The sequence below is a fragment of the Liolophura sinensis genome, chromosome 6, assembly GCF_032854445.1.
Source record: "Liolophura sinensis isolate JHLJ2023 chromosome 6, CUHK_Ljap_v2, whole genome shotgun sequence".
In the NCBI taxonomy this organism is placed as follows: Eukaryota; Metazoa; Mollusca; class Polyplacophora; order Chitonida; family Chitonidae; genus Liolophura; species Liolophura sinensis.
In genome coordinates, this window is record NC_088300.1 from 19,380,997 (window position 1) to 19,407,621 (window position 26,625).

Sequence of the window (26,625 nt, forward strand, 5' to 3'; positions counted from 1 at the left end):
TATTGTGAAATTCTACGTGTCAGTTGCTTACACACAAGTCTTTATCAGTGAACAAAGACAAAATAAAAGTTAATTTTAGAGGTAGAGTTGTCGCCCGTCGTAGTGGTGCAAGTTTAACATGCCAATAGAGAGCGCTGTAAGTTGACAGGCAGATCGTGTCCGGATGAACATGGTCGGCACGCAGAAGAACACAGATTGGTGCTGACTTGGATTACTTTCCCGTCTATCTGACGTCGGGAATCTGTAGCCATTAGAAGCTTTGAGGAATGGGCTTCTACTATGGCTGCAGAAATATTCTATGGCTTTGAATTGCTGTTACTGAAGAGATTTCAGTCCGACCTTCGACTTTGGCATGAATGGAAACTCAAACTGTTGGACAAAGCCGGGGAGTGTTTTGGGTGCATTGATGCTTTGGAGGATTTAGGGGTGAGGGTAGTGAAAATGACACAGCTGATGATATTGCTATCATCTTATAAAAGAGATGATATGTTTGCAAAATACATTGGATATTAAAATCCATCATAATATAAATGAAGAGAGAGAGAACAACTGCCTCACTGATATACTGCTGGGTTGTGTCTTGCCGTATTCGAGGCAGTATTAAGTGATAAGGCATATTACAGTTCACACCAGAAGTTCATGTGATGATCTACAAGGCTGCATGTTCAATCCAGCTATTGTAGTTTAACCTATGGCTTTATGCGAGGAGATTAAATGAGAAAATGCTGCGGTTTCTTTGAGGCTTAAGTTAGGTGTTCTGCCTGTACACACCTGTTACCGCTACTTTCGTATACAGCATTATTTGGTATTTATGTGCAGATGAAATAGCAGGAATTCCATGGCAGTGTTTCTGTGTTTTACAAGTAGTATGACTACATGCAGTATGACTATTTACACTTTCAGAACCCTTGCCGTCTCTCTCTTGTTCTGGCAATATCGATCCATGCATGATACCACTGGCTGGCCAGCTGGTTCTGCTGTGATTGTAAGTCTGGAGATTTTGTTGGGCACAGGTTGAAGGGCAGCCATTTTGTTAATGGTCATCTGTATGCCCATAAATGTACCCTAACATTATACATTTGTACTAATTAGGTTGAATTATGTGGGAAAGGGTTACTGGTGTGCTAATCAGTTTTTACATTGAGGTAGTAGATTTTCTTGACCAAAAGGAGTCCTGAAGACAAGTGAAATGTTCTCATGCATAGGCTGTACCCACCAAGGCTTTTGTCAGATATGTTGATGATGCATTTGAACCTTGTTAAATATAGGATTCAAGGGAGAAATTGCTTGGAAGCATTTTATCATATGAGATAAGAATCATAAGATATTGGTCGTGTACCCAGTTCTGTATTAGCCATGTTTGTTTTATGACAAAATAACATATAATAATAACATATGTGAAATGCTGATCCTAGGTTATCAGAGTAGTGTATAATAAGGGAAAGCACATGTGTTTGCCTTGCATAGTCTCGCAGCGAATTAAGAAACTAGAGCTACATGTACAATAAGTCACACATAATCTTTACTACGACTCTTTCTGTTGGTTGTAGGACATACCACAGTCTCTCTGGTTCCTTTCTGTGGCTCTGCACAAGCGTCAGAAGTATGTGCTGCAGCTGGTGTATCAGGAGGTGAAGCGAGAGCAGGAAGGAAGGCTCAAAAAGTCAGGAGGTGTGTGCTGCAGTTAAGCCCTATGCATCTGCTAAATTCTACTTTTTATGTCAATTATTAGCTCTCCGGTACTAAGAAAAGCATAACTTATGTCACATGTGAGCTTCAGTGGCAGAGTGGGCATCCAATAACAGGGAAAGCAATGTTACAGTAAATGTTAATGGTGGCATCTGAAAAAATACTGCATGCGTTGGGCTGAGGTTTTGCACACATGTGAAGCACAATAACATGAGGTGGATGTTTCATTGTTAATGATCAGCTTTGGGTGCATATTAATTATTGTGAATTACCAAATTCACAAATTCAGTACTGTATGTATTGAGCTGATGGTTAGCATCCATGTGCCTCCTGCAGGTGAGATCTTTGATGCACTTAAAAATTTCAATTGTTTTAGTGTCGTACCTAAACCTTTTAGTCAAGTGCCCGGGGTAAACCACAAATCTTAAACATTTTGGTGACAATTTTCTCTAAGTATGGTGTTACTGTATGGATAGGCCAAACTCACATGTCATATTGGTGGGAGACAAGTTGTCTCCAGTATTCTGTAGACTAGGTAAGCGGTCACACAGTGCTATCACGTTTTTATTGTCACCAAGGCATCACAAAAATGTCTATAACATTGAAACTAAAAAGCCCTAAAATATTTGCCACTCTCCTAAAACATTTGCTGAATATTCTAAATGATTTAAAATTTCTCCCACAAAAATGCATTTTTGGAGGCAAATAAATGTCATAAAATATTATTTATGGTGCTGAAACTTACAATTTTCTAGTAGAATATGACCCCGTGTGCCAGGCAAACCTCAAAACACCTTTCTAAAATAAACAGAACTCTCAGAATGAGGAAAAATGGGCAAGTTAGTCTCGGATGAAATTTATGATCATTTAGGGTACTTCTAGTCTAGCTTCCTTGTTACCATTTCTGCCACCTCTGGGCTATATTGGCAATAAGTATTCGAAAGGGTTCTCAAGGCTCTCAGAGTAGCAAAAGTATCTTGCTCTGCGGCTGTGTGAAATAGTTAGATATTTACTTTCCAATGGTCTGTGGGTTACTCCAGGCAATCAAGTTTACTCCACTCATAAAACTTACTTGTGTCATAAAAGTGAAATATTCATGAGCACATTGTGAAAACAACAATCAAATAAATAAATAAATAAAGAAATATCACAATTTCTATTATAGAGTTTTATGTACCAGAGGTGCCATAATATGTTTTAAAGTCTCAAATGTTCACAAAATATGTGAAGAACTAGATGGATTTATTTATCACCATTTATTTAGAACTTGAAGTGATGTATTTACAAATTCCTTTAAATTTCAAAATGTTAAGAATTTATGATTTTTCAGTTTTCTGCCTACCTGCTTCACCTGATGTTCCCAACATTGATCAGTATTGTTGTTTTCATTTCAGACACATTACTGTCAACCTACCTTAGTTATCATCAGTTCACAGAGTTTCACCTGGATAGTATATTCAAATATGGAGAAGATAACAAATTACCTAGAGAGGTATGTTATATCACCAGAGGGATAGTGACGGTATTTTGTCATTGATCAGAATAATAGACTGTAAATCTTCAACTGAATCACCGTTTATAGTGGAATTTATGCACATTTTTGTGAAAATGGTGCCATAAATGATTTAAAAGATGCAAGTAAAACTGTTCAAATTATTTCTTAACTCTCTTAGAATGTTTCAAGATATTAATTGCAGTGGTAGTTGAAATTGATGAAGAATTAGAGTAACACTTACAAAGTTCATTCTTAGTGGGTGTGAAGTTCACATAATTGAAATGCTTGTCTTTAAAATGCTTGTCTTTAGATTGTCATAAACATAAGGGGTAATCGTGGCCTTCCTGACAGAAGACCTTCATGAACTATCAGACGAGAAATAAGAAGAATTTGACCAGTCATAATCAGTATTATTGCTAATAAGCCATTTTGATGTCTCACACATTGGCTGCATGCAACTGTGCAATATTTCTGTGACATTATGACCCCATAATTGCTTTCAGTGAGACTGGAATGAAAAGTAAGGATGTTGTGACGTTGAGTGGTGGTATATCAAGTTCGTAGGATCCATCCGGAAGAAGTCAACAGCATTTCTCTTACTGTTTCGTTATCCTTTTGCCTTCAACATTATTGGAGACCACTTGCCTGTCGCCAGTAACAACACTAGCATACACATTCAGCTTGCCCTGAAGTTGAACATTTTTGTCACATGTGGGAAAGCCAGTGTTTCAGTGTGTTTTTCTTTACATCGAGGAAGCTGAGTGATAATTGAGCGAAATGAAATTATTATCTTTACAACCCCAACAAATTTTAATACATGTGGAATATTTTTTTTACTTTCAGTTATTCAAGTGCCCTAACGTGACGTATTTGTCCCTGAAGTACAACAGCCTGGACCATCTTCCTGCTGACATAGGCCGTATGTCAAGGCTGGAGTACCTGGCCCTCACCAACAATAAACTCCAGGTGCACTCCATTCCTTACTCACTGACATTTTGTCGTAAACTCAAAACGGTGCTCCTAGACAATAACCTGCTGGATGCCCTGCCTGGCTTTTTGCTCAAGATGCCGTCCATCGAAACAGTTCATCGCCATGGCAATCACAACTATTTTAAGGCAACGTTCATGTGGTACCACACGGATGTAAACTTTCGCATTATTCCCGTGAGTGGGAGTAACGATGCAAACATGGATATTACCGAGACGTTGGAATTCTGGGCTGCCAAGTCCCTGATTGGTTCAAAAGTGGATTTCTATTCAGACCACGGAGTTGCTGTGGTGATCAAGGACTACATCTCGGATATTTATGACAACTTTAATATATGTAACTATTGTAACCAGGCATGCCTGGCCAGTCATTCAGGTAAGTTGTTGTACAACGGTGAGCCACATAAGCCCTATCTCTCACCTGTCTCTTGATGTAGCTTTCTTGAGTTCATTTACATGTAAATAATTAATCATGGACTGTTGATGTAAGGTAATTTGTTTACTGATCAGATTTGTCAGTTCTTGTTTAGATAATCCAATGGAGGTATATATATGTATGTTAATGTACTTAAGTCTAGAGGTAAGTTCTTGTGCTCAGAAGTGATTAAACATGAATATAGAAATATCTGAGAAAGTACATGTAGCATTTCATTTTGAATTTGCATGGGTTGACCATATGAATCCAGTGTGAGGAACACCAGAAATTAAAGATGCACAGAAGGTAGCATTGTAACAACTCCAAAAACCCTCTCTCTGGCACAGGTCATTGGGCTCCGACCAGTGAGGTGGCAGGTTCAGATGTGGCTTGTTCTTAACAAGTTTTCAGTCATATGATGACATAATAACTGTCATATGACATGTAATTTGTATTCTTGTGGCTGAGCGAGCCCACGCCGCCAAAATGATGTGACCATTGAAGCATCGTGCCAGTCACATTATGCTGATGCTGGGTCAACGCGCGGGTTTCCCTGCTCTAAGCTTTCAGTGCTGAAGGCCAAGCGAGGCTGCAACAAGCATCATTTTCAAAGTCTTTGGTATGACTCAACCAGGGTTTGATGTCGGGTCTGCTGACAGTAATGAAGTAAATAAATAAACATACATGTGATCACTTTTAACTACTTTTCTCTATTTGCTGTTCACAGGTTACAAAGTTATCACATTTAAGAATCCCTACTTGGGCAATACCTGTGTGCCTTTCCAACATTGGGCGTGTTCTATTGACTGCGCCAAAGCGTTGGAAGTTCCTGCCAGAGTGGAGCAGATTGCTGCTGCTAGAGACTTGGACAGGCAATATGAGGACTTCATCCAGGATTGCCAAAAGAACTTTATAGCGTATTTTGAGTCCAGTAAATTCTGTGGCTGTGGTGCACTCTTCAGGGAGGAGACAGAGGAAGTCCAAGAGCAGACAACTCACAACTGTCATTGTACCATCATGTGATCTACATTTGCCCCGGAAGTCCACTGAAAATGATTTTACTCAAATGAAGTAAATTTTTTGAGATTAAGCATGATATCATCGGTAATATTTGCACAGACTGAGAGTTTGTGATGATGAGTTATTTGTTTTGGACGATGGAAACAGGATGTTTGGTGAAACTACAGCATTCTCTCACGGGAGAGGGTTAAAAAAAAAGTAAATGAAATTGAGGTGATTTGATGTGCAGATAATTTCGTCCCATCACACGCTCTTGGGAAAGTTAATAATATTGTCAAAATCCATGTAGAATTCTTTGTCACTTGAATTTTTAATGATGTTATCACATGAGTAAACTCATTTTGCATTTTGAAATTTTGGTTTCATTTTTAACCAGATAGTGTGGCATATATGTTTTTGATGTTGCTCATAGTAACTTATTGATACTAGCATTTTTTTGTAAATGGATTTCTGGATTGTGAATTTACAGCCTGAAAAGATGAACTATAATCTGTGCTGAAATGAAGTGATGTATGAACTATGGCTCTTTTATTTTCCTCGGCTCATACAGAGAACATTTGATGGAAATTTACAAATGTCTGCACATTTTATTTTAGAATGGAAATTAACTATGTTAAGTCGTAAAGTAATTTGCGCAATAAGAATCGTTCAGTATGTATGATGGTAGAGACTTGTGAAGGCAAAACATAATGGTATGAAACATTTAAATGATTACCGTGAGTGGTAGATAAGCTTCTGTTGACACCGATGTCAGTATTCCCTTTGCCTGTCTAATCTGTATGCAATTCATGGAAACTGTGATACATTACGTGTATATAGTCATTACCTAGTATACTGGTGTCTTCTGACACGCACAGTGCTTAACTTACAACTAACAAGGATTTAATGGACTTCTCATTGCATGCGTATGAAAGATGTGTTTATAGCATATCATACCAAACAAAAGATGACAGCGAAAAGAAAATATGATGAGATTAGAAAAAGAGACAAAAATTAAGTTACGTTATATTCTATGTCCAAAGAGATTGTTATAATGGGAATTGTGGGATTATGCGGGAAAGTGTTTAATCGTGGTGTAAGATTAATTGTAAATTAATAAGTGTAGAATAAGTGTAATTTATGCATATACTGCTACATGCAGTGATGATAAGATTGTGACGTTGGAAGGCAGGTTATTTTAAACTAGTCATAAAACCTCAAAGGGGTAAAACATTAATACTTGTCAATAGTTAAAAGTGGTATGTTATTGTCATATTTGAACCGTTCGTGTATATGAACGGGAATTCAGTGTTATCAATCCACCGCAGTGCTTATAGATCAGTAGATGTCAGATTAATTGAGTTGGTGTTTTCCTTCTTAATAAATCTGATCTCCATCAGTCCTCGTGTGTACAGTGATTGCAAGTGGCAGCATGTATTTGCTTACATGGTCCTTCTCCCCTGTCACATCGCACGTGACCATACAAGCAGTATTAAAGCATCTGATATAGATTGGTTTGCTGTGCCTTAGAAATAAGCCAATTACTTTTAAAATTGAATATGTGGTTTGGTTAGAATCTGAAATGTGATTGGAGCCAAACTAGATTATTACACCAGAAATCGTCTTCAATGTGGAATATTACAGCTTAACTGATAAGGTGCGTTATGGCTGGAAGTTCATCTTATATTTTGTCAGCTGGTAAAACAAAGCTGATACATGGTTCTAGGTGATGTGTTCTCAGGTATGGCCCAAATGCCCTGCTCTAGTACAGTTACATGTATACATACAGTAAAGGCACGAATGGATTCCCTCGATCACATTAACATGCTTTTTTATTCTCAAAAGTTAAATACATCTATTTTATGCATTGTTACGCAAGATCTGTGTCACAAATCTTATGTGAAGTTTCCTAAACATATCTACCATGACAATGAAGCAGCGACAATATTGGCTTCTGTCGCAGGTATTTGCAGTAATGGCAAGTGCAGGGATCCACTTTCACAAAACATTTTGTGAATTTTTCAAATATTTTATGAAAGTCATGTTGTCAAAGATGTGGTGGAAAGAGGCTGTTGGACAATGAGCAGAGCTTTGTTTGGAAACTGGAAATGTTTAGATTATGTTCTTTTGACGTGTTAATGAAGTGTTAACACTCAATATGGGTGACCCTATTGTTGCTTGTAACTGTTGTGTCAGAGGAAAGAGTTAGCTAGTTTGCTAATGCAAAAACACACACGTCAGTATGTGAATGTAAAGGTTTTAAGTGCAGAGCTCACTGTCTAAGCAATAAATGTAAAAGGCGGCTGGCATAAATAAAAAACTTACGAAGTACAGTATCAATGCTCCACTTTAAAGAACCACTGCTGTTTCAAAGCCATGCAGTCTTACTTACAGTTCACTGATAAGGTTTAACATTATTTTGATTGCCTTTCCCTGTTATAAGTACTTATTAACAGGGTATCCCAATTTTTTCATATTTTGGAAGATCTTGCTGTCATTTCCATTTTCACATATTATGTCATCCAAGAAAAAAGTTATGTCATTCAGCCCTTGCGTAAAGCCACAAATTTAGAAAAGCTTTAACATCATTGGTGCAAATATGCATACATTGCATATACATGTAACAAGTACACTACAAATTGTAAACTCTGTACTCAACAAATGTGATTTTATTCTTTAATTAAGTTGAAGACTGGTCTGTCAGCATCAGATGTGATTCAGTCTGTTGCCTTATTTATACAGTTTTATATAAATCTGTTGATTATTATTCTTTAGTCCATCATTTCTCTGAGGTGATGTTAAGGAACAGATCCACATAAGGGATCTACTCATTTTTCCACGATGATAGAAGTACTGTCAGGTGATGTAAGCTGTGGATAGACTACATCTGTGTTACAGTCAACTGTGGATAGACAACCTCTGTGGTGCTAGAATATGTATACAGGTTTTTAAAGTTAAAGTGATCAAATCTTGTTGTCTGTTACAAATAAACAGTACATGTACTTCCTTTTAGACATGTTTCTTCCAATGTTATGGTGATTACTCGGATGAAAACCTGTCATGTGAGCAGCTGTGAAGCCCTATAGTTCTTATATAATGAATATTTTATATCTGCCTGAGTATACAAGTAGGGCTTGTTCACTTAGTGTTGAAAGATCTGTCAAAATGCTTCCCCATCTCCTTATTCCAGAGTCTAATCCCATGATATCAAATAGTAAAAAAAAAATCTTAACAGTAGCCCATGGGATGTGTATTTTTTTATTTGTGGATTATAAATTTTGGTTATTTATAATTTCCCTGTCTTAAGTTTCTTGCTTGAGTTATTTTATATCATGTGTATGATGGTTACAAATGGAAGATGTCAGCTGCATCATTGTAGACACTTCATTTCAGTTTTTCTTTTCATTATGCTTTTGTCTGTTTTCATAACATTGATTTCTTTTTTTTGAAATTTATTTATTTAAACTCTAGTATAAACATGACAAAGGAAACCTGTTTCACAGTGGTCTGGGTGAAAAAATTATTAAAGAAGTAGCCATCATTATGTTGTTACTGAATGTAGGCCTACTGGCTACCGTCCTCCATATTGACATGTATATGAATGGAGAGTAAGTTTTATACATACAGTGCATGCTATCAAAATGTCAGTGACGAATATCTGGGTATCATCACAGTTCTGTGAGATGGTGCTATTTTAAATAGTTGGCCATTGGTAGTCGGTGTCATAATCATGACTACTTTGAGTTATTTATTTGACAGCATTGTCACAATATACTTGTTAATCACTTCCTGGTCTGGCAATGCTCTTGTGTAAAACACATCACAGTATGTGTACACATACGGCATGATTGTTGTAAGGACTCATTACGCATGTCAATAAGTGGAATGAAAGTAGGACATCTGCTTCATGGACAGTGTTCTGATTTTGCATATTGTCGGATGCTACAAATTTACGCGAGATACTGCAATTACATAAGATAATGTTCTGTTTTCTTTTGACAATTCAATTTTGAGGCATTGATTCGACAATCACACCATGATAATCGTGGCTCATGAAAGTTCTCATCTTATAGTATGTCAGATATTTTCACTGTTTGAAATGGGGCCAGCAACCTGTTAACAGTACACAGAGAGGCTGTGAACATGAGTTTTGTGTTTTCCTTGTCAGACTTCTTATACTGTGTAACCTAGTTCACATTGACTGAAGGAGTTAATTGTAATCAATTTGTCAGGTTATTTTAAGGGAGTTTTAGGCTGCTATGTTTTTGTTCTTCTTTATTTGTATTTCGTTTGGCCCCATAGATAGGAAAAAACTGGTCACCACTCAGAAATCCATGTACAGTTCTGACATTTTGAGACAAAATATATGAGATGTTAAAATACAATGTTTAAAGCCCAACATTATTTGTTTTTATTTGTTTATTCTAATGAGTAAGTGACTGACTACAAGTTTGCCTCATAATTATTCCAATGTTTGTCACACTTATATTTTAGAAAACTGTGTTCAGAAACTCTTGTCACAATGATCTGAAATATGGTGCATGGTTTATAAAATGACAGTGAAATTGACTGGAATGACACACACAGATTTGTCCGGCTTCCATGCCCAGTCCACACCTGTGGGACGATGGTACATGGTAGGTCGAGGTTTTCAACACACCTGTCCTTAACAGAGATAACTAGAGCACACACTGCATGAGAAATTCTGAAGATGTGCTAAATTTTTAGAAAATATTACTGCATATAATCGTATGTACTAAGTCACACTAATTTGCCAACCGGCCCGGATAGCACAGTTGGTAGAGCGTCCGCTTGGGGGCCGGTAGATCCAGGATCAATCCTTGATCGAGTCACACCTAAGACATTAAAAGAGGAAGTTGTAACTTCCTCGCTTGGCGTTCAGCATGAAGGGGATAGTGCAACGACTGGTTGACCCGTATCAGTATAATGGCTCGGGCGGGGCGGCTTACTTGCCTTCGGTAAGTCGTCTCAGTGAAGCAGCACTAAATAAAAGAGCGGTGGAAATCCGTCCTGCAACAAGGAGGCACATTACACGTACATGCACCCTAATGATTCCTTCGTCGACATATGACTGAAAAATTGTTGAGTACGACGTTAAACCCCAAGCACTCACTCACTCACTAATTTGCCTGACAATGCTACAAACTCATGAGGCACATCCCAGTGGAACATTATTGTGTTGTGTTACATTTAGCTACATAGTCTAGTCATCGGGGATCATGAAACCATGGAGCAGTTGGCTTTGCCTGATTTGGCCCACTTCAGGTAACTGCCTTCCAATCATTAAGTCGAACATAATGTAGATTCAACCCCATTTTTCAAGATTCCACTGCTTGTATGGATAACTGTGGGATGTGGAGACAACAGGTGTTCCAAGAATTTACTTGTGTGTTCTTACATGAAGTTCACTGAAGACCACTTGCCTTCCACTAATATGACAAGTGTCACAAACTGTAGAAATCACTGTAGCTCACAATGTTGGTGGTTTCCTTTGAGCGCTGGTAAGGATTATGTCAAAGACACCAGACATGACACCTCATCTTGTCAAGGAATATTGATGCTCAGTACACCAGTCCTATTACAACTGCTTGTAAGTCAATATTTTGTTATATCTACTACTTTAAAGTCACAGTTCATGGGAAGCTGGTCTGCTTTGATGATCCCATTAACAATAAGTATATCACCATCCTGGAAATTAATTTTGATAATCTTCTGCAGTTGAAAAGTGGAAAACTTTACCAGTTGTATCAAGTACCAATAACTTTTGGGTTAGCTGATTAAAGCCTTATGTTAAGATGGGGGGAAATTGTCAAGAGGTAATGTGTTCGACTCAACTATGCGACATACAGGGTGTGAGTTCAACCCTGACCATTAACAGGGAATTTTTATTGTTTGTGACATCTGTGGTGAGCATGGAGCTGTTTGCGAAGTCTTCTCTTTCATCAATATGGCGTATAAGTCTGTACACTGATGTAAAATAAGTGTCTGACATTTTGGGAACTCGTAAAATTTCTTCCCACCTGTATGAAGATGGTCCAAAGCTGTGAACTCATTAATTCTTCCCTTTATTACGTCACATAATGCCTGCTCATGAAACATACATGAAGTACACGAACACTTCGTCGCACAAAAAAACCGACGCGTTCTGTTGTCACTGGGACCTTCTGTGTAGCACATCCTCGAGTCTCCCATTGGTTTCAAACATATAGTAATAAGGAATCTTTCCTGCCAAAAGTACTGCAGTAATCCTCTGGTGGAAGACAGGTACTGTGTATGCTCAATGCTTAATTCAGCTAGTCCCCGGACAGTCGTTACATGGGAAAATGTAGCATATAATGAGATTTAGAAGTATAGAAAGTAAAGAAATTTCTGAAGAGCACTGTCTCTATGGTTAGACCATGAGAAGAAGCAAATCAAAGCTGCATAACAATGATAAAAAAAAAACAACACAAGATAACATCTACCATGGAATTATTTATTTTTTTTATGATAAATATGCCACAATGGTCACCATACAATGACTCCACAATGACTGCATACATGTACATAGCGTGCATATGTATCTTCATGCATTCTAATTTACAGCTTGGGTTTTTAAATGTGAAAGACATATTTGAACTATTGCTTTTGATATGAACTACAATCATGACAAAATGGTCCCTCTTTTGTCAACAGTGGTGGTTGTTGGAAAGTGTCCAAAAAGTGTCCAAACAGTGTGACTCTGCCACAGTGATTTAACCACTGTATAAATTCACACAAATTCTGGACACTTAAGTGTAGTACAGACATGTAGCTTGTTGTTTTGGACACGTGTATATCAATACTTTTGTGAGCATGAAGTCCTGTCTTTACAATGACTAAATTCTAGCTGTCATAATTGTATACATCCAAATTCGCTTATGTCGCAGACACTTGCCTTCTACAGTTCAGATTACACACACCTGTTGTTTATTGCAGGTTTATCTGAATCAGAAATCTTTGATATGATATCATAAATGCATTAGATAGTTACAAACGTAAACAAGAATAGAATCAAACAGAAACAGTTTCAGGCTAAATGTGGAATGACAAATACAGTTTAATAAAACTAGCTCTATTTCTAGAAAATCCAGGTGAACATTCATAACATGCATATCATTTTGGGTTTCTTTAATAACAGATAAAATGAATACCTAAAATGAAATTTTCGGACAAATTAAAATGTGGCAACTGGGTAACCAGCCGATTTTCTGATATCACATAGTCCTTAATAACTGCGTTATTACCTATAGACAACATGTATAATGCCCTCACCAAACACAACTATCTTACACAACATTCCTTTTGTAAAAGTTTACAGCTGATATGTACATTGTTACCAAAATTTTGGACCATTTCAAGTAATGTAGATTAATGAAAAAGAGTAAGCTGAATCACAGTTATATGATAATTAAGGTCTATAGTATAAAGAATAGTCACATCAGTAAGCACCAGTGCATCAGCCTGCAAATGGGGACATTTTCCCTGACTAATTCCGATATTCAGGTTCAAGCTGGAAATTCTTGCTCACTTGTGTGATATTTCTCTTGCATTCCTGGATTACCTTACATAGCCTTTAAGCACAAGTGAACAGAAACATGGAAATAAACAATGCACACCTTCATTTCTCCCGAAATAGCCATAAAGTTAAGAAAAGTTTACACGCCCAAGCCTAAACATGTGATTCTGAAGTAAGACCATAAGTTATATACATATTACCTTAAATATTACAACAGTTTGTGTAAAACAACAAAAGCTTGTCATAATGGCTTAAGACAGTTGGTGTCATCTACTGCTTAGCACATCTTTTAATATCGCACTGCTTGACACTGGCACGTTTTGAGTTGGTAAAACTGGAGTAATGGTGCCCTCACGGGCAGCTATAGGGGCAACCACAGGTAGCGCAGGTGATAAAGAGCTGGAGATGAGCAGGTGAGAGTCATGGGGGGAGGAGCGCCCTCCCACCTGGACGGGCATAACTGCGTGTCGCGGGGCAGTGAACGGGTTAAACTGAGGTGGGCGAGCACTCTGTTCCACTTTCTCTTTCTCCCGATCATGTTTGTGTTTTTGTCTTGTCTCCTGAGCCATTTGCTCAGCAGGCAGTTGCATTACTGGGGGCGGAGGACTGGATTCCTTCTCCAAAAACTTCACAAACAGCTCAGAAAATGACTGAAAGTAGAAACATCGTTGGAAATACATATATGCACATGTACACTTATATTTAGCCTTTTCGTAACAGGGTTCCCATTCAAGAAAGAAAATGCTTTTCAGAGACATTCTAAGAAGTAATATACCATGTTTTCTATTACTCTGAATGACCATTTAAGTACAAAACCTTCAAGTGGAGATTAAAAAGTACTCTACTGGTAGCCTATTTCTCAGCCCATTTCAAAACATAAGGCAGTATGACTTTCCCCACAGAAAAAAATCAAGAACAGTGAATGACAGCTTAAAGAATAAACTTTTCATTAGCATTTTCAAGGTCTGCTGAACGTTTCAAGGTCTGCTGAACATTTATTTCAACGATTCCACTGACCAGTGGAAACACCCCTCAAACCATTTGTTTTATGCATTCTTGATCCACCCTTCACTAAAATCACAATGTAATAATTTGCTTTTGCCAAACAGCTTTCTCACAGATACCCTGAACACTGAACTTGCTTGCTTCTTCTCGTCACTCACCTTATCCAAGCCTCCGTGACTGCCCCTGGCTGGGGAGTGTGGAGGGGTTGACGGGGAACGACCAAACCTAAGGAACCCTGGGATCCAGCTACCCTGAGAGTCACCCACCACCTGGTAATAGAAAAATCACACACTGTACGAGAGTACAATGGATTACAGAATTATGAGGAATAAATGACGCAGTACCATAGTATGTCATTTATTTTTACACCATGCCTAACCTTTAATTTTAGACACTGAGAGGTCTGCCCACATTTTAAGATCAACATGCATTTAAGATGATAGACATGAATGATGACAGTGGCAAGGGAATAGGCAAACAACGAAAATTTTCAGCTTCAGACAGAAGGCATTTGGTTTTCAATTGCCAGATAGTTTCAATATCAATTTATTAAAATACAGATGTACAGAAAACAAGCACTCACTTTATGGAAATCGTCTTGAGAAAAGTTGAGAACCACACCTATGACCCTAAGAGCTTCATTTCGTTTGCTCTGAGGTGTAGACAGGTAACCAACCAGTAAGTTCTTCACCAGAACCCTGGGGGAAGACCAGAACATGTCACGTTAATACATGTACCATGTGATGGCAGAAGCACATACAAATGCCATGACAGAAAATGAAGTTTATGCCGAAGACTATGAATAAATTGACAGTTCTACTGGATAACTGATTTAAATGGTTCTAAAAATAACGTTCTAACAGTTCAAACTGTTTTTTCAATACAATTTACATATACATCCTTAACTTTTGACACAAGCATGAAACAAAAACAGAGACACTTGACTGGGTGGCCATCAGAGCTATACTGAAGATTAGTGTACATCATATCTATGCATGCTATACATCAATCAACTCTTACTTATCAACTTTAGCCTCTGAAGTTGTCACCAACTTCTTCTTTTCATCTTCGCTAGATTTCAAAGCCTCTTCTCGCAGTTGAACTGTAAATAAAATAGACAGACTCTTCACACATGGGTCACTGCAAGGCCCACCACCATGGCAGAAAATGAAAATACAAACAAAGAAGGTATTAAAGGTGGACGTTTGAAAGTGGGAAAGCAAAATGGCTGACAATGCAATTATTTGTTACCAGTGTCGTATACCTTGGTATGTGACCAGATGACCGCGGAGTGACAATAATATGACAATGGCAGGATAGAGACATTCCTAATACTTGTTTTATTACGAAATGCTTTAGTATAATTTTCGAAATGACCTTAGAATGAATGGATGATGTCTATAAACAACCCTCATAAATACATTTGACAACAAAACACTGAGTGGATGGTTAAGAAAGCTGCAAGAGAAATAAGCTACACAGAGCAATGCAAGAACGGACTGAGCAACATACAGCAGCTTGGGGGTGAGGCCAGCTGAAATACAGTGAGCGCAGAGCGCACGCAGGCTGTACAGGACAGGGCGATCTGAGAATATCACAGAAGGTACTGACCGGTGAATAGCCCTCAGTACCTGATGTAATACTCAGAGATAGCAGGTCCTTGGCTCATGCACATTACCACACAGAGCAGCATTATGGACAGGCAACCTCTAAACATGGCAGGTCACATTAACACAGAAAACAGCACTGTGGACAGGAAACCTCTAAACATTACAGGTCACATTATCACAGAGAACAGCACTGTGGAGAGGAAACCTCTAAACATTACAGGTCACATTATAACAGAAAACAGCACTGTGGAAGGCAACATCCCAACATTACAGATAGCATTATCACAGAAAACAGCACTGTGGAAGGCAACATCCCAACATTACATATAGCATTATCACAGAGAACAGCACTGTGGAAGGCAACATCCCAACATTACAGATAGCATTACCACAGAGAACAGCACTGTGGAAGGCAACATCTAAACATTATACATGTAGGTCACACTGACACCAGGACACCAGGACAGTGCAGCCCTTACACCACATCCCAACATTATTATTGTGGACATGTACATGTACATTTTCATATCCCAAACATCATGCAAACACGCCAACATTATACAATTCTTACAGTGCAAATAGCCACATTCACAATACATTATTACAAATCACATTATGATGCCACCAGTTTACACATGCCACAGCATAACACAACAGCATTACATACAAGCACAGCAAACCAACCTTAACACAGCAGGGGGTGAAAACAAGTCTGTAACAAGCTGGAGCTCATGTCATCTATACGGATTTATTCACAGACAACACACACAGACATGCAAGCTATTGTAAGCATTCTGGAAACATGCTTGCAACAAACACAATTCAAGTTGCTATGCAAAATGAAGTACAGGTATGACATAAAAAAAGCTACACTGACAATGCTTGTTCACGACAAGACACACCTGCGATGAGTACTTACTGTGGGTTATTGACTCCTAGCATGCAACAGGTAACTTCTGACCTTTGAGTGCACAGCCAATCACCAACACTGCTGTCACCAGTTGAACTGCCTTATTACCATGCAGTGAGACAACAATTATCACAGGCTAAATATCAAGGCTGTTTGATAATAAACACATGGCTAAAATAATCTCACAGTAGAGAAATGCGTGTTAAATCCATATCCGTGTAAGCCTGCAGCCTGCTCTTATTCTCAACAGCAAGAGCCAGAAACTGCAATGGTACATTAAACACACACCATTCACTGTATAAAAATGATGAAGTGATGCATTCCAACGATATACAACAATAACACATAAATTAAAATCTGTTTAGTCCATGCCGATTAGACAGACACGTGTGTAATCTCGGCTAGTAACTTGAGGATGGCTGGATTCTAACTCAGATTACCAGCTGAGATTAGACAAACATCCACAAACAACACATCATTCCAAAAACAAGAACCCATTCCATGCCAAACTGGCATGTAAAAAACTGAAAGTGAAAGTAACACACTGACAGTGTTAGCTGTTATCTCAGGTGGTCTCCCCTGTTAGTAGTGGGTGGGTTGTTCACAGGAGGCACTGTTTCCCCAATACCAGCGAGAATCCTGAACCTGAACTTATTCAGAATTACCAGCTGATATTAAGAAACCAGGCTGTTACCACAATCCATGCAGTTAGGGCAATCCCCTCCATCTCTGGTTAATTATTCCATTCAGACACAAAACCTAGCAGGCCATTCCTCTCGCTGAGACAATACCCATGCTGTTTATTACCACACTATGCATACAGTGGTTTGATAGGACACTTGTCCAACCCCTGCTAGCAACCTCGAGGTGAAGTCTGTACTCTGGCTTACCAGCTGAGATTAGACAATGGTCTAGACTGTTAGGTAAACTAACACTCTTTAGACAAACTAACATATCTGTCTCTTCTACCACGAACTCCTCACTTGGTATCTTTCACGTAAAACTATTCCCTCAACAAAAACACATGTCAGGTTACCAACTCAGCCACTTCACAGATTTATTTTCTTAACTGTCTAGGCTGTATAACATTTTTATTAATAAACACCTTGTTCCATGCCAAAAAGCTGATAAACTTTTTTAAAGTCTAGGCCTATTACAGAGACCTACAAAATGACATTGTCTGCATTATCCCACTTTTTCTGGGGTGGGGGGTGGGGGGTCTAACTTTACTGTCTTCATAATGTGTTCATCTAACATTTATCTATATTCTGATTCAGGGGAGTGTTCAGGGCAACTGACATTGGATCATACACAAACTAGACCAAATGACTCATCTTCAGTCAAGCTAAATATAAAGACTACACCTTTTGATATCAGAAAACAAAATGTCCTACACACAACTGAAAAAAACATTCTGACATAAAGGCCCATGGACAGTTTCATGTAAGCTGACTTCAAGTACTGATGAGTGCTTCTCTTAAGTAGACTGCAGGGATTATTACATGTACCTCTATTGTACACATACTAAAAGAGCACTGCGATATAATACAGTATGCATGTATTCCTGTTACCAAGCCTTTTAGGTAGCGTTTCATGGTTTACTAAGAAAGACAAAGAAATGATGACAGATCATGGAAGATTTGGGGATAAATACGAGTCCTTGGTATGAACAAGAATAATGTCCTAAAGGAGATGAATGGTCACTCATGTTTAACTCCACAGGGTAAAAATTCCCCAAATACATCTCCATCTTCCTAACTGTACCTAAGACCTATATGTACAATGCAACTCTACAAAGGGAACTTTATCTATTCCGCAAGAAAGTGTGATGTTTAATGTGGCAGGTTCCCTAGGCAATGAGGACAAATTCTGAATCCGTAAATGGTTTCTTGACAACTTTTAAATGTTTAGAACCAAACTATATAGGGAAGACCAGTAACATGTTGCACAACCAGTAAGTACATGTAAATACTTATAGTGTCTACTGTAACAATTTCTCATGTACATGTATTGCTGTTTTCTTGAGAGCCCAGTATCATGTTCTAGAATGAATGATAATGGAATAATGCCACATCAGCAATACTTCAGCCATACTGTGGTGAATCACATTCTAGATGTATGTTTGCTACATGCATTTAACACAAAATCCTATAAAATATGTAATGTGATTAACGCAACCATGATTAGTAATGAAAGTACATCACAGGCATAAACAAAGAAAAACACAACAAACAAACCGTGAATAGAATGAACATAAGACTGACAAATAAAACAATCCAAAAAGACAGTGTGATAAGATGCAGCTTATGCTCCTGATGCACAGCCAGCTAGTGTGTCTGAGGATGTACCTTCTTCTCTGAGGGCCTGGATAGTGGCCTCCTTCTTGTCCAGCTGCTCACTGAGTCTGGCAGCAGCCTCCAGACATCAGATGCTTCCTCAAGTTGACTCTGTAAGAAATGTGCACAATAGGATAACGTTGCCTGTTATAAATGTGTTTTTATAAAGTTTTAAAATTAAAAAAGTTAAGTCTATAATCATATTTTCTACACATGCTTTCTGATCAATAATTGAAACTGTCATAAGTCTTATTTCTCTCTGTTTATTAAGTATAAGTGTAAGCTGATCATCCATACCTTAGTGTCTGCCAGTTCTGACCTCAGTCTGGCCACTTCACTGGTCAGCTCAGCGATCCGGGAGCGATAGTGGTCTGTCTCTGTGGCCAGCGTCGACTCCCTGTCTGTAACCCACAAAACCATGCTAACATGTAATATGGACATCACAGGGTCCCCAGATTACAGGTTTTGGGGAACTTCTGAGAGAAACATTTCACTACTGTCATCACCATACTGGACATAGTTTACAGTTAATCAACAACTGTAATTTGCAGAGTATTGATGTAAACTAGGAAGGGTGTAATTTGCTTAAATTTAAGCATTTAATGAAAAATGTGAACAAAAGCCTAACTGGTGTACAGTATTTCAATGATACGCGTGACCATTTCCCAAATTATCACACTGCCATTGCTGCTCTACTTTTGTCTTCTTTGCTGCAAGTCTTTTACTTTACATTTCCTTCCCTTTTTTACAATTTTTCTGCAGGACACATTTTTCAGCAGTTTAAGTCTAATGAATGCCAAATTCCATTCAATGTCCACATAATGATAAATGCCTCTAGTCAGGCCTCAATTGTACAAATCCAAGAAGAAGAAAACATCTTTCACCTCATCATTATACTCACCCTGCTGAAACTGTTCCAGCACCAGCTGAAGGTTAGCCAATGAGGCACTGTACTGCTGACATTGCTCCTGGAGTAGCGCCACCTGGTGGTAGGCAGCATCTCGCTGACCAGCAATGGCTACCAGTTGTTGCTGTAAACTCTCTAGCTGCTGACCAGCGTGAGCACTGACAAAACAGAAGATCAGCGATTTAAAACTGTGGCTCTTCAATACGAAATACTCTCACCGCCCTTACTGAAATACACAGTGAAGCACATATATGGTAAGCCTGGCTGTTTTAAAACTGTCAAACCTGGCTGTCAAACTGTATGCAATTAAATACGGATTGCAACCAAATACCAATTACAATGAGAAAAAATAAACAAAGAGACCAAAATAAAGAAAAAAAACCTCATTCATACAAATCACTACCTGTCCTCTCACTTAAGAGACAAATATACATAAGAAAATGAAAAGTTAGCATTAATTTGTGTAGAATTACAGAGACATGCAGGCTCATACTCACTTGACATTTTCCACAGCGGCTGATGAGGACAGTACTTTCTCCTCCAGGCTTGCCAGTCTATTCCTCAGTTCCTTCTCTCTCTCCTCAGCTGCCAGTGCTTCCTGTGTGTACCCTTCCTCAATCTGTACACACAAATATGCATACCATATAATATAGCAGTCTCCCAACAGAGTACACACAAATACCCATATCATGAAATGTGCTTATCTTCCTCAGTGAGTACACACAATACCCATGTCATGTAATGTGTCTATCTTCCTCAATGAGTACTCACAAATACCCATATCATGTAATGTGCTTATCTTCCTCAATGAGTACTCACAAATACCCATATCATGTAATGTGTCTATCTTCCTCAATGAGTACTCACAAATACCCATATCATGTAATGTGCTTATCTTCCTCAATGAGTACTCACAAATACCCATATCATGTAATGTGTCTATCTTCCTCAATGAGTACTCACAAATACCCATATCATGTAATGTGTCTATCTTCCTCAATGAGTACTCACAAATACCCATATCATGTAATGTGTCTATCTTCCTCAATGAGTACTCACCAATACCCATATCATGTAATGTGCCTAACTTCCTCAATGAGTACACACAAATACCCATATCATGAAATGTACCAATCTGTTTAACATGTACAAATTAAAATCCATTTCATGTAATCACCTGTCTTACTAGTCCTTGCCACGGTGTACACACAAATGCACATGTATACGTGAATTATCATTTATTTTCTTACCACTATCCTGAATGACACATTTGAGGAAAATATTGTAATTTCAGTTAGCTTTATCAACTATATAAGATCTCTTAATAGAATTTGGTTTCCCCTGCACTCTGCCCAGTTTCCTCCCACCATAATGCTGGCCGCCGTCTTCTAAGTAAAATATTTTCAGTACTGCGTAAAAGAGGAAATAAATAAATAACAAAATTTGCAGTGATTTTACGGTTCAAACAATTACATTTACAGGTTAATAGTTAATCATGTCTTCTTCCTTAACTTATCCTCAACATTCAGTTGAGTACATACCTGAAGGAGATGATTCCTCAGTCTGTCTAATTCCCCACTCAGTTTCTGTTCCTTTTGTTTATGTTTTTCCACCTGCGGGAAACGGGCGCAGTATTATATATGTTAACACAATATTAACATGCAGTGTTCACATTATTATGCTGAATGAACACATTCCACCACCAGATAGTTAGCTGAATATAGTATATACGTCAAAAGATATATGTATGCAAATATATGGTACATGCATACTGATAAAAAAAAGTAATGAGGAATACTTACTTCAGGTGACAATGAATGAATGAATAAATGAATGACTGGAGTTGTAATGCCACATTGAAAATACTTCAGTCACACCCGTCATACATATGTTTAATATGTCAATTTATGGCAATGAACATCCCAAAGCAGAAGGAGTGTTAACTCAGAGTGGTTGTTGCAAGCTTAATGCGACAGAACTGAGCAGAGTAATGTCTCACCTGTTCCCGCAACTGGTCAGCCTCACCCTGGCGCTGTCTCAACACGATCATCAGCTGATCCTTCTCCTGCTGGAACGCCTGCGCCTGCTGATTGACAGCCTCATTATCCCGCAGTAGCCGGTCCAGTTGTCCTTCCTGTCCATCACGCTCCTGTAACATGGCAGTCAGTGTGGCGCATTTCTCCTTCAGCATCGTCACCTCAAACTCCTTCTCTCTTACAGACAGCATCACCTTGTCATTGGCTTCTCGTAACGCCTGCATCTCTGAGGTCTGCTGTTCCTTCCCCTGCTCTGCGTCGACGGAATCCTGACGTGCGACCTCCACTTCTCTTCGCAAACTCTGCATCTGGAATGACAGGTGCTCCACCTGTTTTTTGTAATTGTTTTTCTCAGTTTCTAAACTATTTGTGGACAGTTCCAACTCATTGAGCCTTTGATTTAGAGAGTTTATTTTCGCCTCCTTTGTTTGAAGAGTTTGCTGACATTGCGTAAAGCGTTCTTGCAGTTTGCTGGCTTCCTGAGCCTTCATATTATACATACTAACATCAACTGTGTCTGATACATTCGACCTCTGCACCAGTTCGCCATATTTCACTTCTAGCTCGGTATATTTCTGCTTGTAATTTATCAGTTCATTTTGTGCCTTCAGAAGGGCTTGTTTTTTGTCCTCGAATTCCGGCACCAAATTTGCATAGTCTCTTTGCACATTTTCAAATTTTTCATTTTCAGTATTGATGTAGGCAGTGAGTCTCTGGACTTCATTGTGGTAAGCCACACTCTCCTGATGTTTCTGACTGACAAAGGCCACCATCTGGTCTCGCTCAGAGTGGAGGACAGCCAGTTGTTTGGTCAGGTTTTCCTTTTCCACCATTAGACTGTTGATCCGAGATCCGTCCTCAGAACTATCCTGTAACACCTGAACCAGTGTTTCATTCTTCTGACGCAAAGCCTCCATTTCCACGTCCTTGTCACGTATAATCCTTGATAAATTCTGAACCGCCTCCTTTTGCATGTCTTCGTTTGGACTACTTTCTCTATTCCGTACCAAATGATTATTGTCCTGTGTTAATTTATCTAATGCTGTTTTCTCAGCTGATATTATATTCATAAGTCTATGAACTTCACTTTTTAATTTACTAGATTCTCGAGACTTCTCGTTCATCACAGCTAAAATTTGTTCTCGTTCAGTCTTGAGAGAGCGGACTTCGTTCTCTAGCTTATGTACCTCTACAAGAGTTCTCTCCCCTCCAGAGGTCAAAGGTTTACTCTCTAACATCTTCATGAGGGAGGTGTTACTGTTCTGCAGTTCAGTAATCACCTGATCTTTGCCCTTGATGATACTCTGTAACTGTTCTATCTCTGCCGTAACACTATCATTAGAGCCTTCTGACCAATCACCAGAGAGACGACCATTGACCTCTGGAGGACGACTTTCCCTTAAATCAATGTCTACTTTGTTCCTAGCCGGACCTCCAGCCTCAGTTTCATCTAAATCCAGTGTACCCTTCTCAGGGTACTCGATAGCTGGGAGGTTGGACACAGGAGTTGCGCCATTGTCATTTTGCTCCAGCATGTGACGTTTGTCTGACTCAACGAGCGACGTAGCACGGTGCAAGCGTTGCGTGACGTCACTAATCTCTGCCTCTTTCTGCAGTGAGCTCTGTTGTAGCACTGCTATCATGTCATCCTGTGAAGAGATCCTATGAGCATACTCCTCCAACTCCTTTCCCTGAAGGTGCGTTTTGTTGTTTAGCTCTCGTATACTGGTCTCTTGGTCTCCCACCAGCTGAGTCAGTCTGTCTACCTCCTCTTCCAGGGCTATGACCTTGTCTCTCGCCAAGGTCAGCTCTGACTCCATGTCTGTCATCACGTCAAGGGTCTGAGTTTCCAACTTCTCACTCTCTACACTTGAGTCTTCACTTGTTATTTTCGTTACCAATTCACCTTTCAGCTTTTGGTTTTCCTCCAGTGACCTACTCAGCTGAGTCTGTGTCCCTTCCACCTTTATTTCTAAATCACTCATATTCTTCTCCTGCTCTTCAATCTTTCCTGTCAGGTATAAATTTTCTCTTTTCAAACTCAAAATTTCCGCTTCTTTTTCGTTGATCAATCCAGACAGTTGCTGCTGACTCTCTAAGGCTGACTGCATGGTTTCCTTGGAATCTTCCAGCTCAATTCTCAGAGTAAGGATCTCCTCCTCTAACTGTGAAATCCTCATGTCCTTCTCATGGCTTACCATTATACTCTTACTGTGTTCTTCCTGGAGAGCAGTGGAGTCAAGAACCTGCCCTTTTTGTATATCATGGATATAATTCTCATAGTTTTTGTGCTGCTTTTGAAGTTTTTGTTCCATCTGGTCTAGCTCCTTTTCTAACTCAGTCTTTTCTGTGCGGAGTGCTTCAAGCTGTGTGTAGAGAGCTTGGTTCTCTGAGCGCAATGCACTCACCTCCGTTGCATCAGCACCAGAGCTCAGCTCAACAGTTGGCTGCGGTCCATCCTCCAACACTGCCTGACCGCTGCGCAGACTGACCACCTCAGTTTTGGATAGATCAAGCTCTGCCTGCAGAGCTGCAATCACAGAGTGCTGTGTCTGGTTGTTTCTCTGGCTGTCGCTCAGCTGACATTTCAGCTCCTCTAGCTCTGTCTCTAGGTGCTCCTGCGTGGATGAGTCAAATGCCGTGCTCTCCTCCAGAGCTTGTAACTGCTGTTCTGCTAGCTCCAGCTTCTCCATGGTGCTCCTGTACGCTTCCTCTGCAGCCTCGCGCTGGTGCTTGAACTCGCTCAGCTTTTCCCGCGTCTCCTTGACCTCACTCTCCTGTATTCTCACCTTCTCTTCTAGCTCTTGCTTGTCCATGTGAAGCTGATTGAGAGCCTGTGCCCCGTCAACAAGCCGCTCAGACTGCTGCTCCTTCTCTACCTTCAGTTTCTCGTACTCGCGCCGCATTCGTTCCAGCTCCAATGACACTTCAGACAGGTCATGTGACTGATCACATGATTGGTCAGCAGCTGCGGTCTGGAGTTCCTGCAGCTGTAGGTTAAGCTGGTCAATGCAGGAGTCTTTCTCCCTGACCTGGCCCCTGAGCGCATCTGCCTGTTGCACCAGGCCATTCCGCATTCGGATCACCTCTCCCATTGCTTCATTATGCTGACTGTCTAGCTCCTCTAAGCCTGCCTCCAGCTCAGACTTCTCACTAGTCAAGTTCAGCACCTCTTCAGCCTTCTTTCCCAGCTGATTCCTCAGCTCCTCGAGCTCTGACTGGATTCCTATCCAACAACAACAACAACAGAGGTATGATATTGACTGGGCTCATCAACAACAACAACAACAGCAGAGGCAGGAGTCTGACTGGGCCCCTAACAACAAGAACAACATAAGCAACAGGTAAATGTTCATCAAACCAATAAGCAACCAACAAATGCCCAGAAACAGGACTCTGACACCACTTTACAGATGTTAAACATTCTTTTCCCAGCTCATCATAATAATGTAATATTAAAGACTGTACGATTATAAAGCAGAGACAAATACTGTAGTACTGTACACGTTTTGGGCTTTTTTTGATGTAACAATGACTTTAGGTCCTTGCCACCTCACAGGATTAAAAAACATATTCAGCCTCCCCAATCAAAGAAGGAGTTTTTGTAACTCAAAATCTCTGTTAGATGAAAAGAAAAATGAACAACAAAAAAACTGTTCAGAACTGAGATAGCATGAGAAGTAAAGAGGGCATTACACTGGCAATGAAGAGTTTCCCCGGCGAAAACCAATAAATGATTTGTCTTAAACATAAACAGGCATCTAAGACATATGAAAATCAAATGCTCCAGAACAAGCTCAATCTCTTTGAGCACATACCTTCAGATTGATCCAAAGCCTTCAGTAACTCTTCATTTTTCTTCTTCAGGATTTGTATTTCTTCTTCTAACCTTGTCTGTAAAAACAAAGTACAATTTCATATATATAATCTTGATCAAGTAATACTGAGTCACCGGCAACACTTACACACTTGAAGAGATAAATGTGAACACACCCGTTAAATTAGCTATTTATGTATTGAAGATGGTAAACATTTATTTATTTACTTGACTGGTGTTTTAAACTGCACTCAAGAATACTGAAATTTTAAAATGGCAGCGGGAAACATCACGACATGAATAAAACAGTTATCAGAAACCACTCTCACAAAACTTAGTACATGCACTTATTAATTACAACTTATTTCGTAAATCACATCACTTCATAATGAAGACATTACCATATCTATAGAAAATGAACAACATTTCAAATACAGTTAAGGCTAAGCTTACAATCTTATCCTGTAATGCTGTCCTGTCACTGTCCATGGGGCCATCAGTCTTCACACGTGTCTGGAAAATATGACGTTTATAACTTCAAAACATCAACAAAAGAAATTTTACAGTGCTCACTAAAAGCACTGATCATATATAACTGATAACAATGAGTATTAACCTTCAAAGGGGTACAGCGTTAACACTCGCAGACAGCGTAGAAAGGACGTTCTGGATTAAAGAATCTAACACTTGTTACACTTGAGTGCACAGCAAATAAACCTGGACTACCCACAATTCAGCTTAATCTAAGCTTGTCTGTCTCACACAACAGCCTATCAGTGAAAATTCTGAAGTCCTGTACGAAATTTTTTTAACATCAAATATGGCTAAGAAACATAAATTACTGTGCATTTTGTTTAAAAA

The 26,625-nt window shown here is 39.2% G+C and overlaps 2 protein-coding genes across 2 annotated transcripts in view; one reads left to right on the forward strand and one right to left on the reverse strand.

Moving 5' to 3' along the window:
• Positions 1-171: 171 nt before the first annotated feature.
• Positions 172-6,755, forward strand: LOC135466686 (uncharacterized). The gene is made up of 5 exons (XM_064744324.1): positions 172-426; positions 1,551-1,671; positions 3,084-3,181; positions 4,028-4,547; positions 5,314-6,755. Exons 1-5 carry the CDS (start codon positions 280-282, stop codon positions 5,607-5,609), a joined length of 1,182 nt encoding a protein of 393 aa, XP_064600394.1. The 5' UTR covers positions 172-279; the 3' UTR covers positions 5,610-6,755.
• Positions 6,756-12,701: 5,946 nt separating this feature from the next.
• The window catches only part of LOC135468126 (thyroid receptor-interacting protein 11-like), a 47,888-nt gene continuing 33,964 nt past the window's right edge, over positions 12,702-26,625 (reverse strand). The window contains 13 exon segments of the mRNA XM_064746200.1: positions 12,702-13,793; positions 14,307-14,417; positions 14,732-14,846; positions 15,169-15,250; positions 19,017-19,091; positions 19,094-19,115; positions 19,302-19,405; positions 19,906-20,069; positions 20,409-20,530; positions 21,453-21,524; positions 21,911-25,173; positions 25,766-25,841; positions 26,218-26,277. Of these exon segments, the coding sequence (XP_064602270.1) occupies positions 13,410-13,793; positions 14,307-14,417; positions 14,732-14,846; positions 15,169-15,250; positions 19,017-19,091; positions 19,094-19,115; positions 19,302-19,405; positions 19,906-20,069; positions 20,409-20,530; positions 21,453-21,524; positions 21,911-25,173; positions 25,766-25,841; positions 26,218-26,277 (4,650 nt within the window). The 3' untranslated portion in view covers positions 12,702-13,409.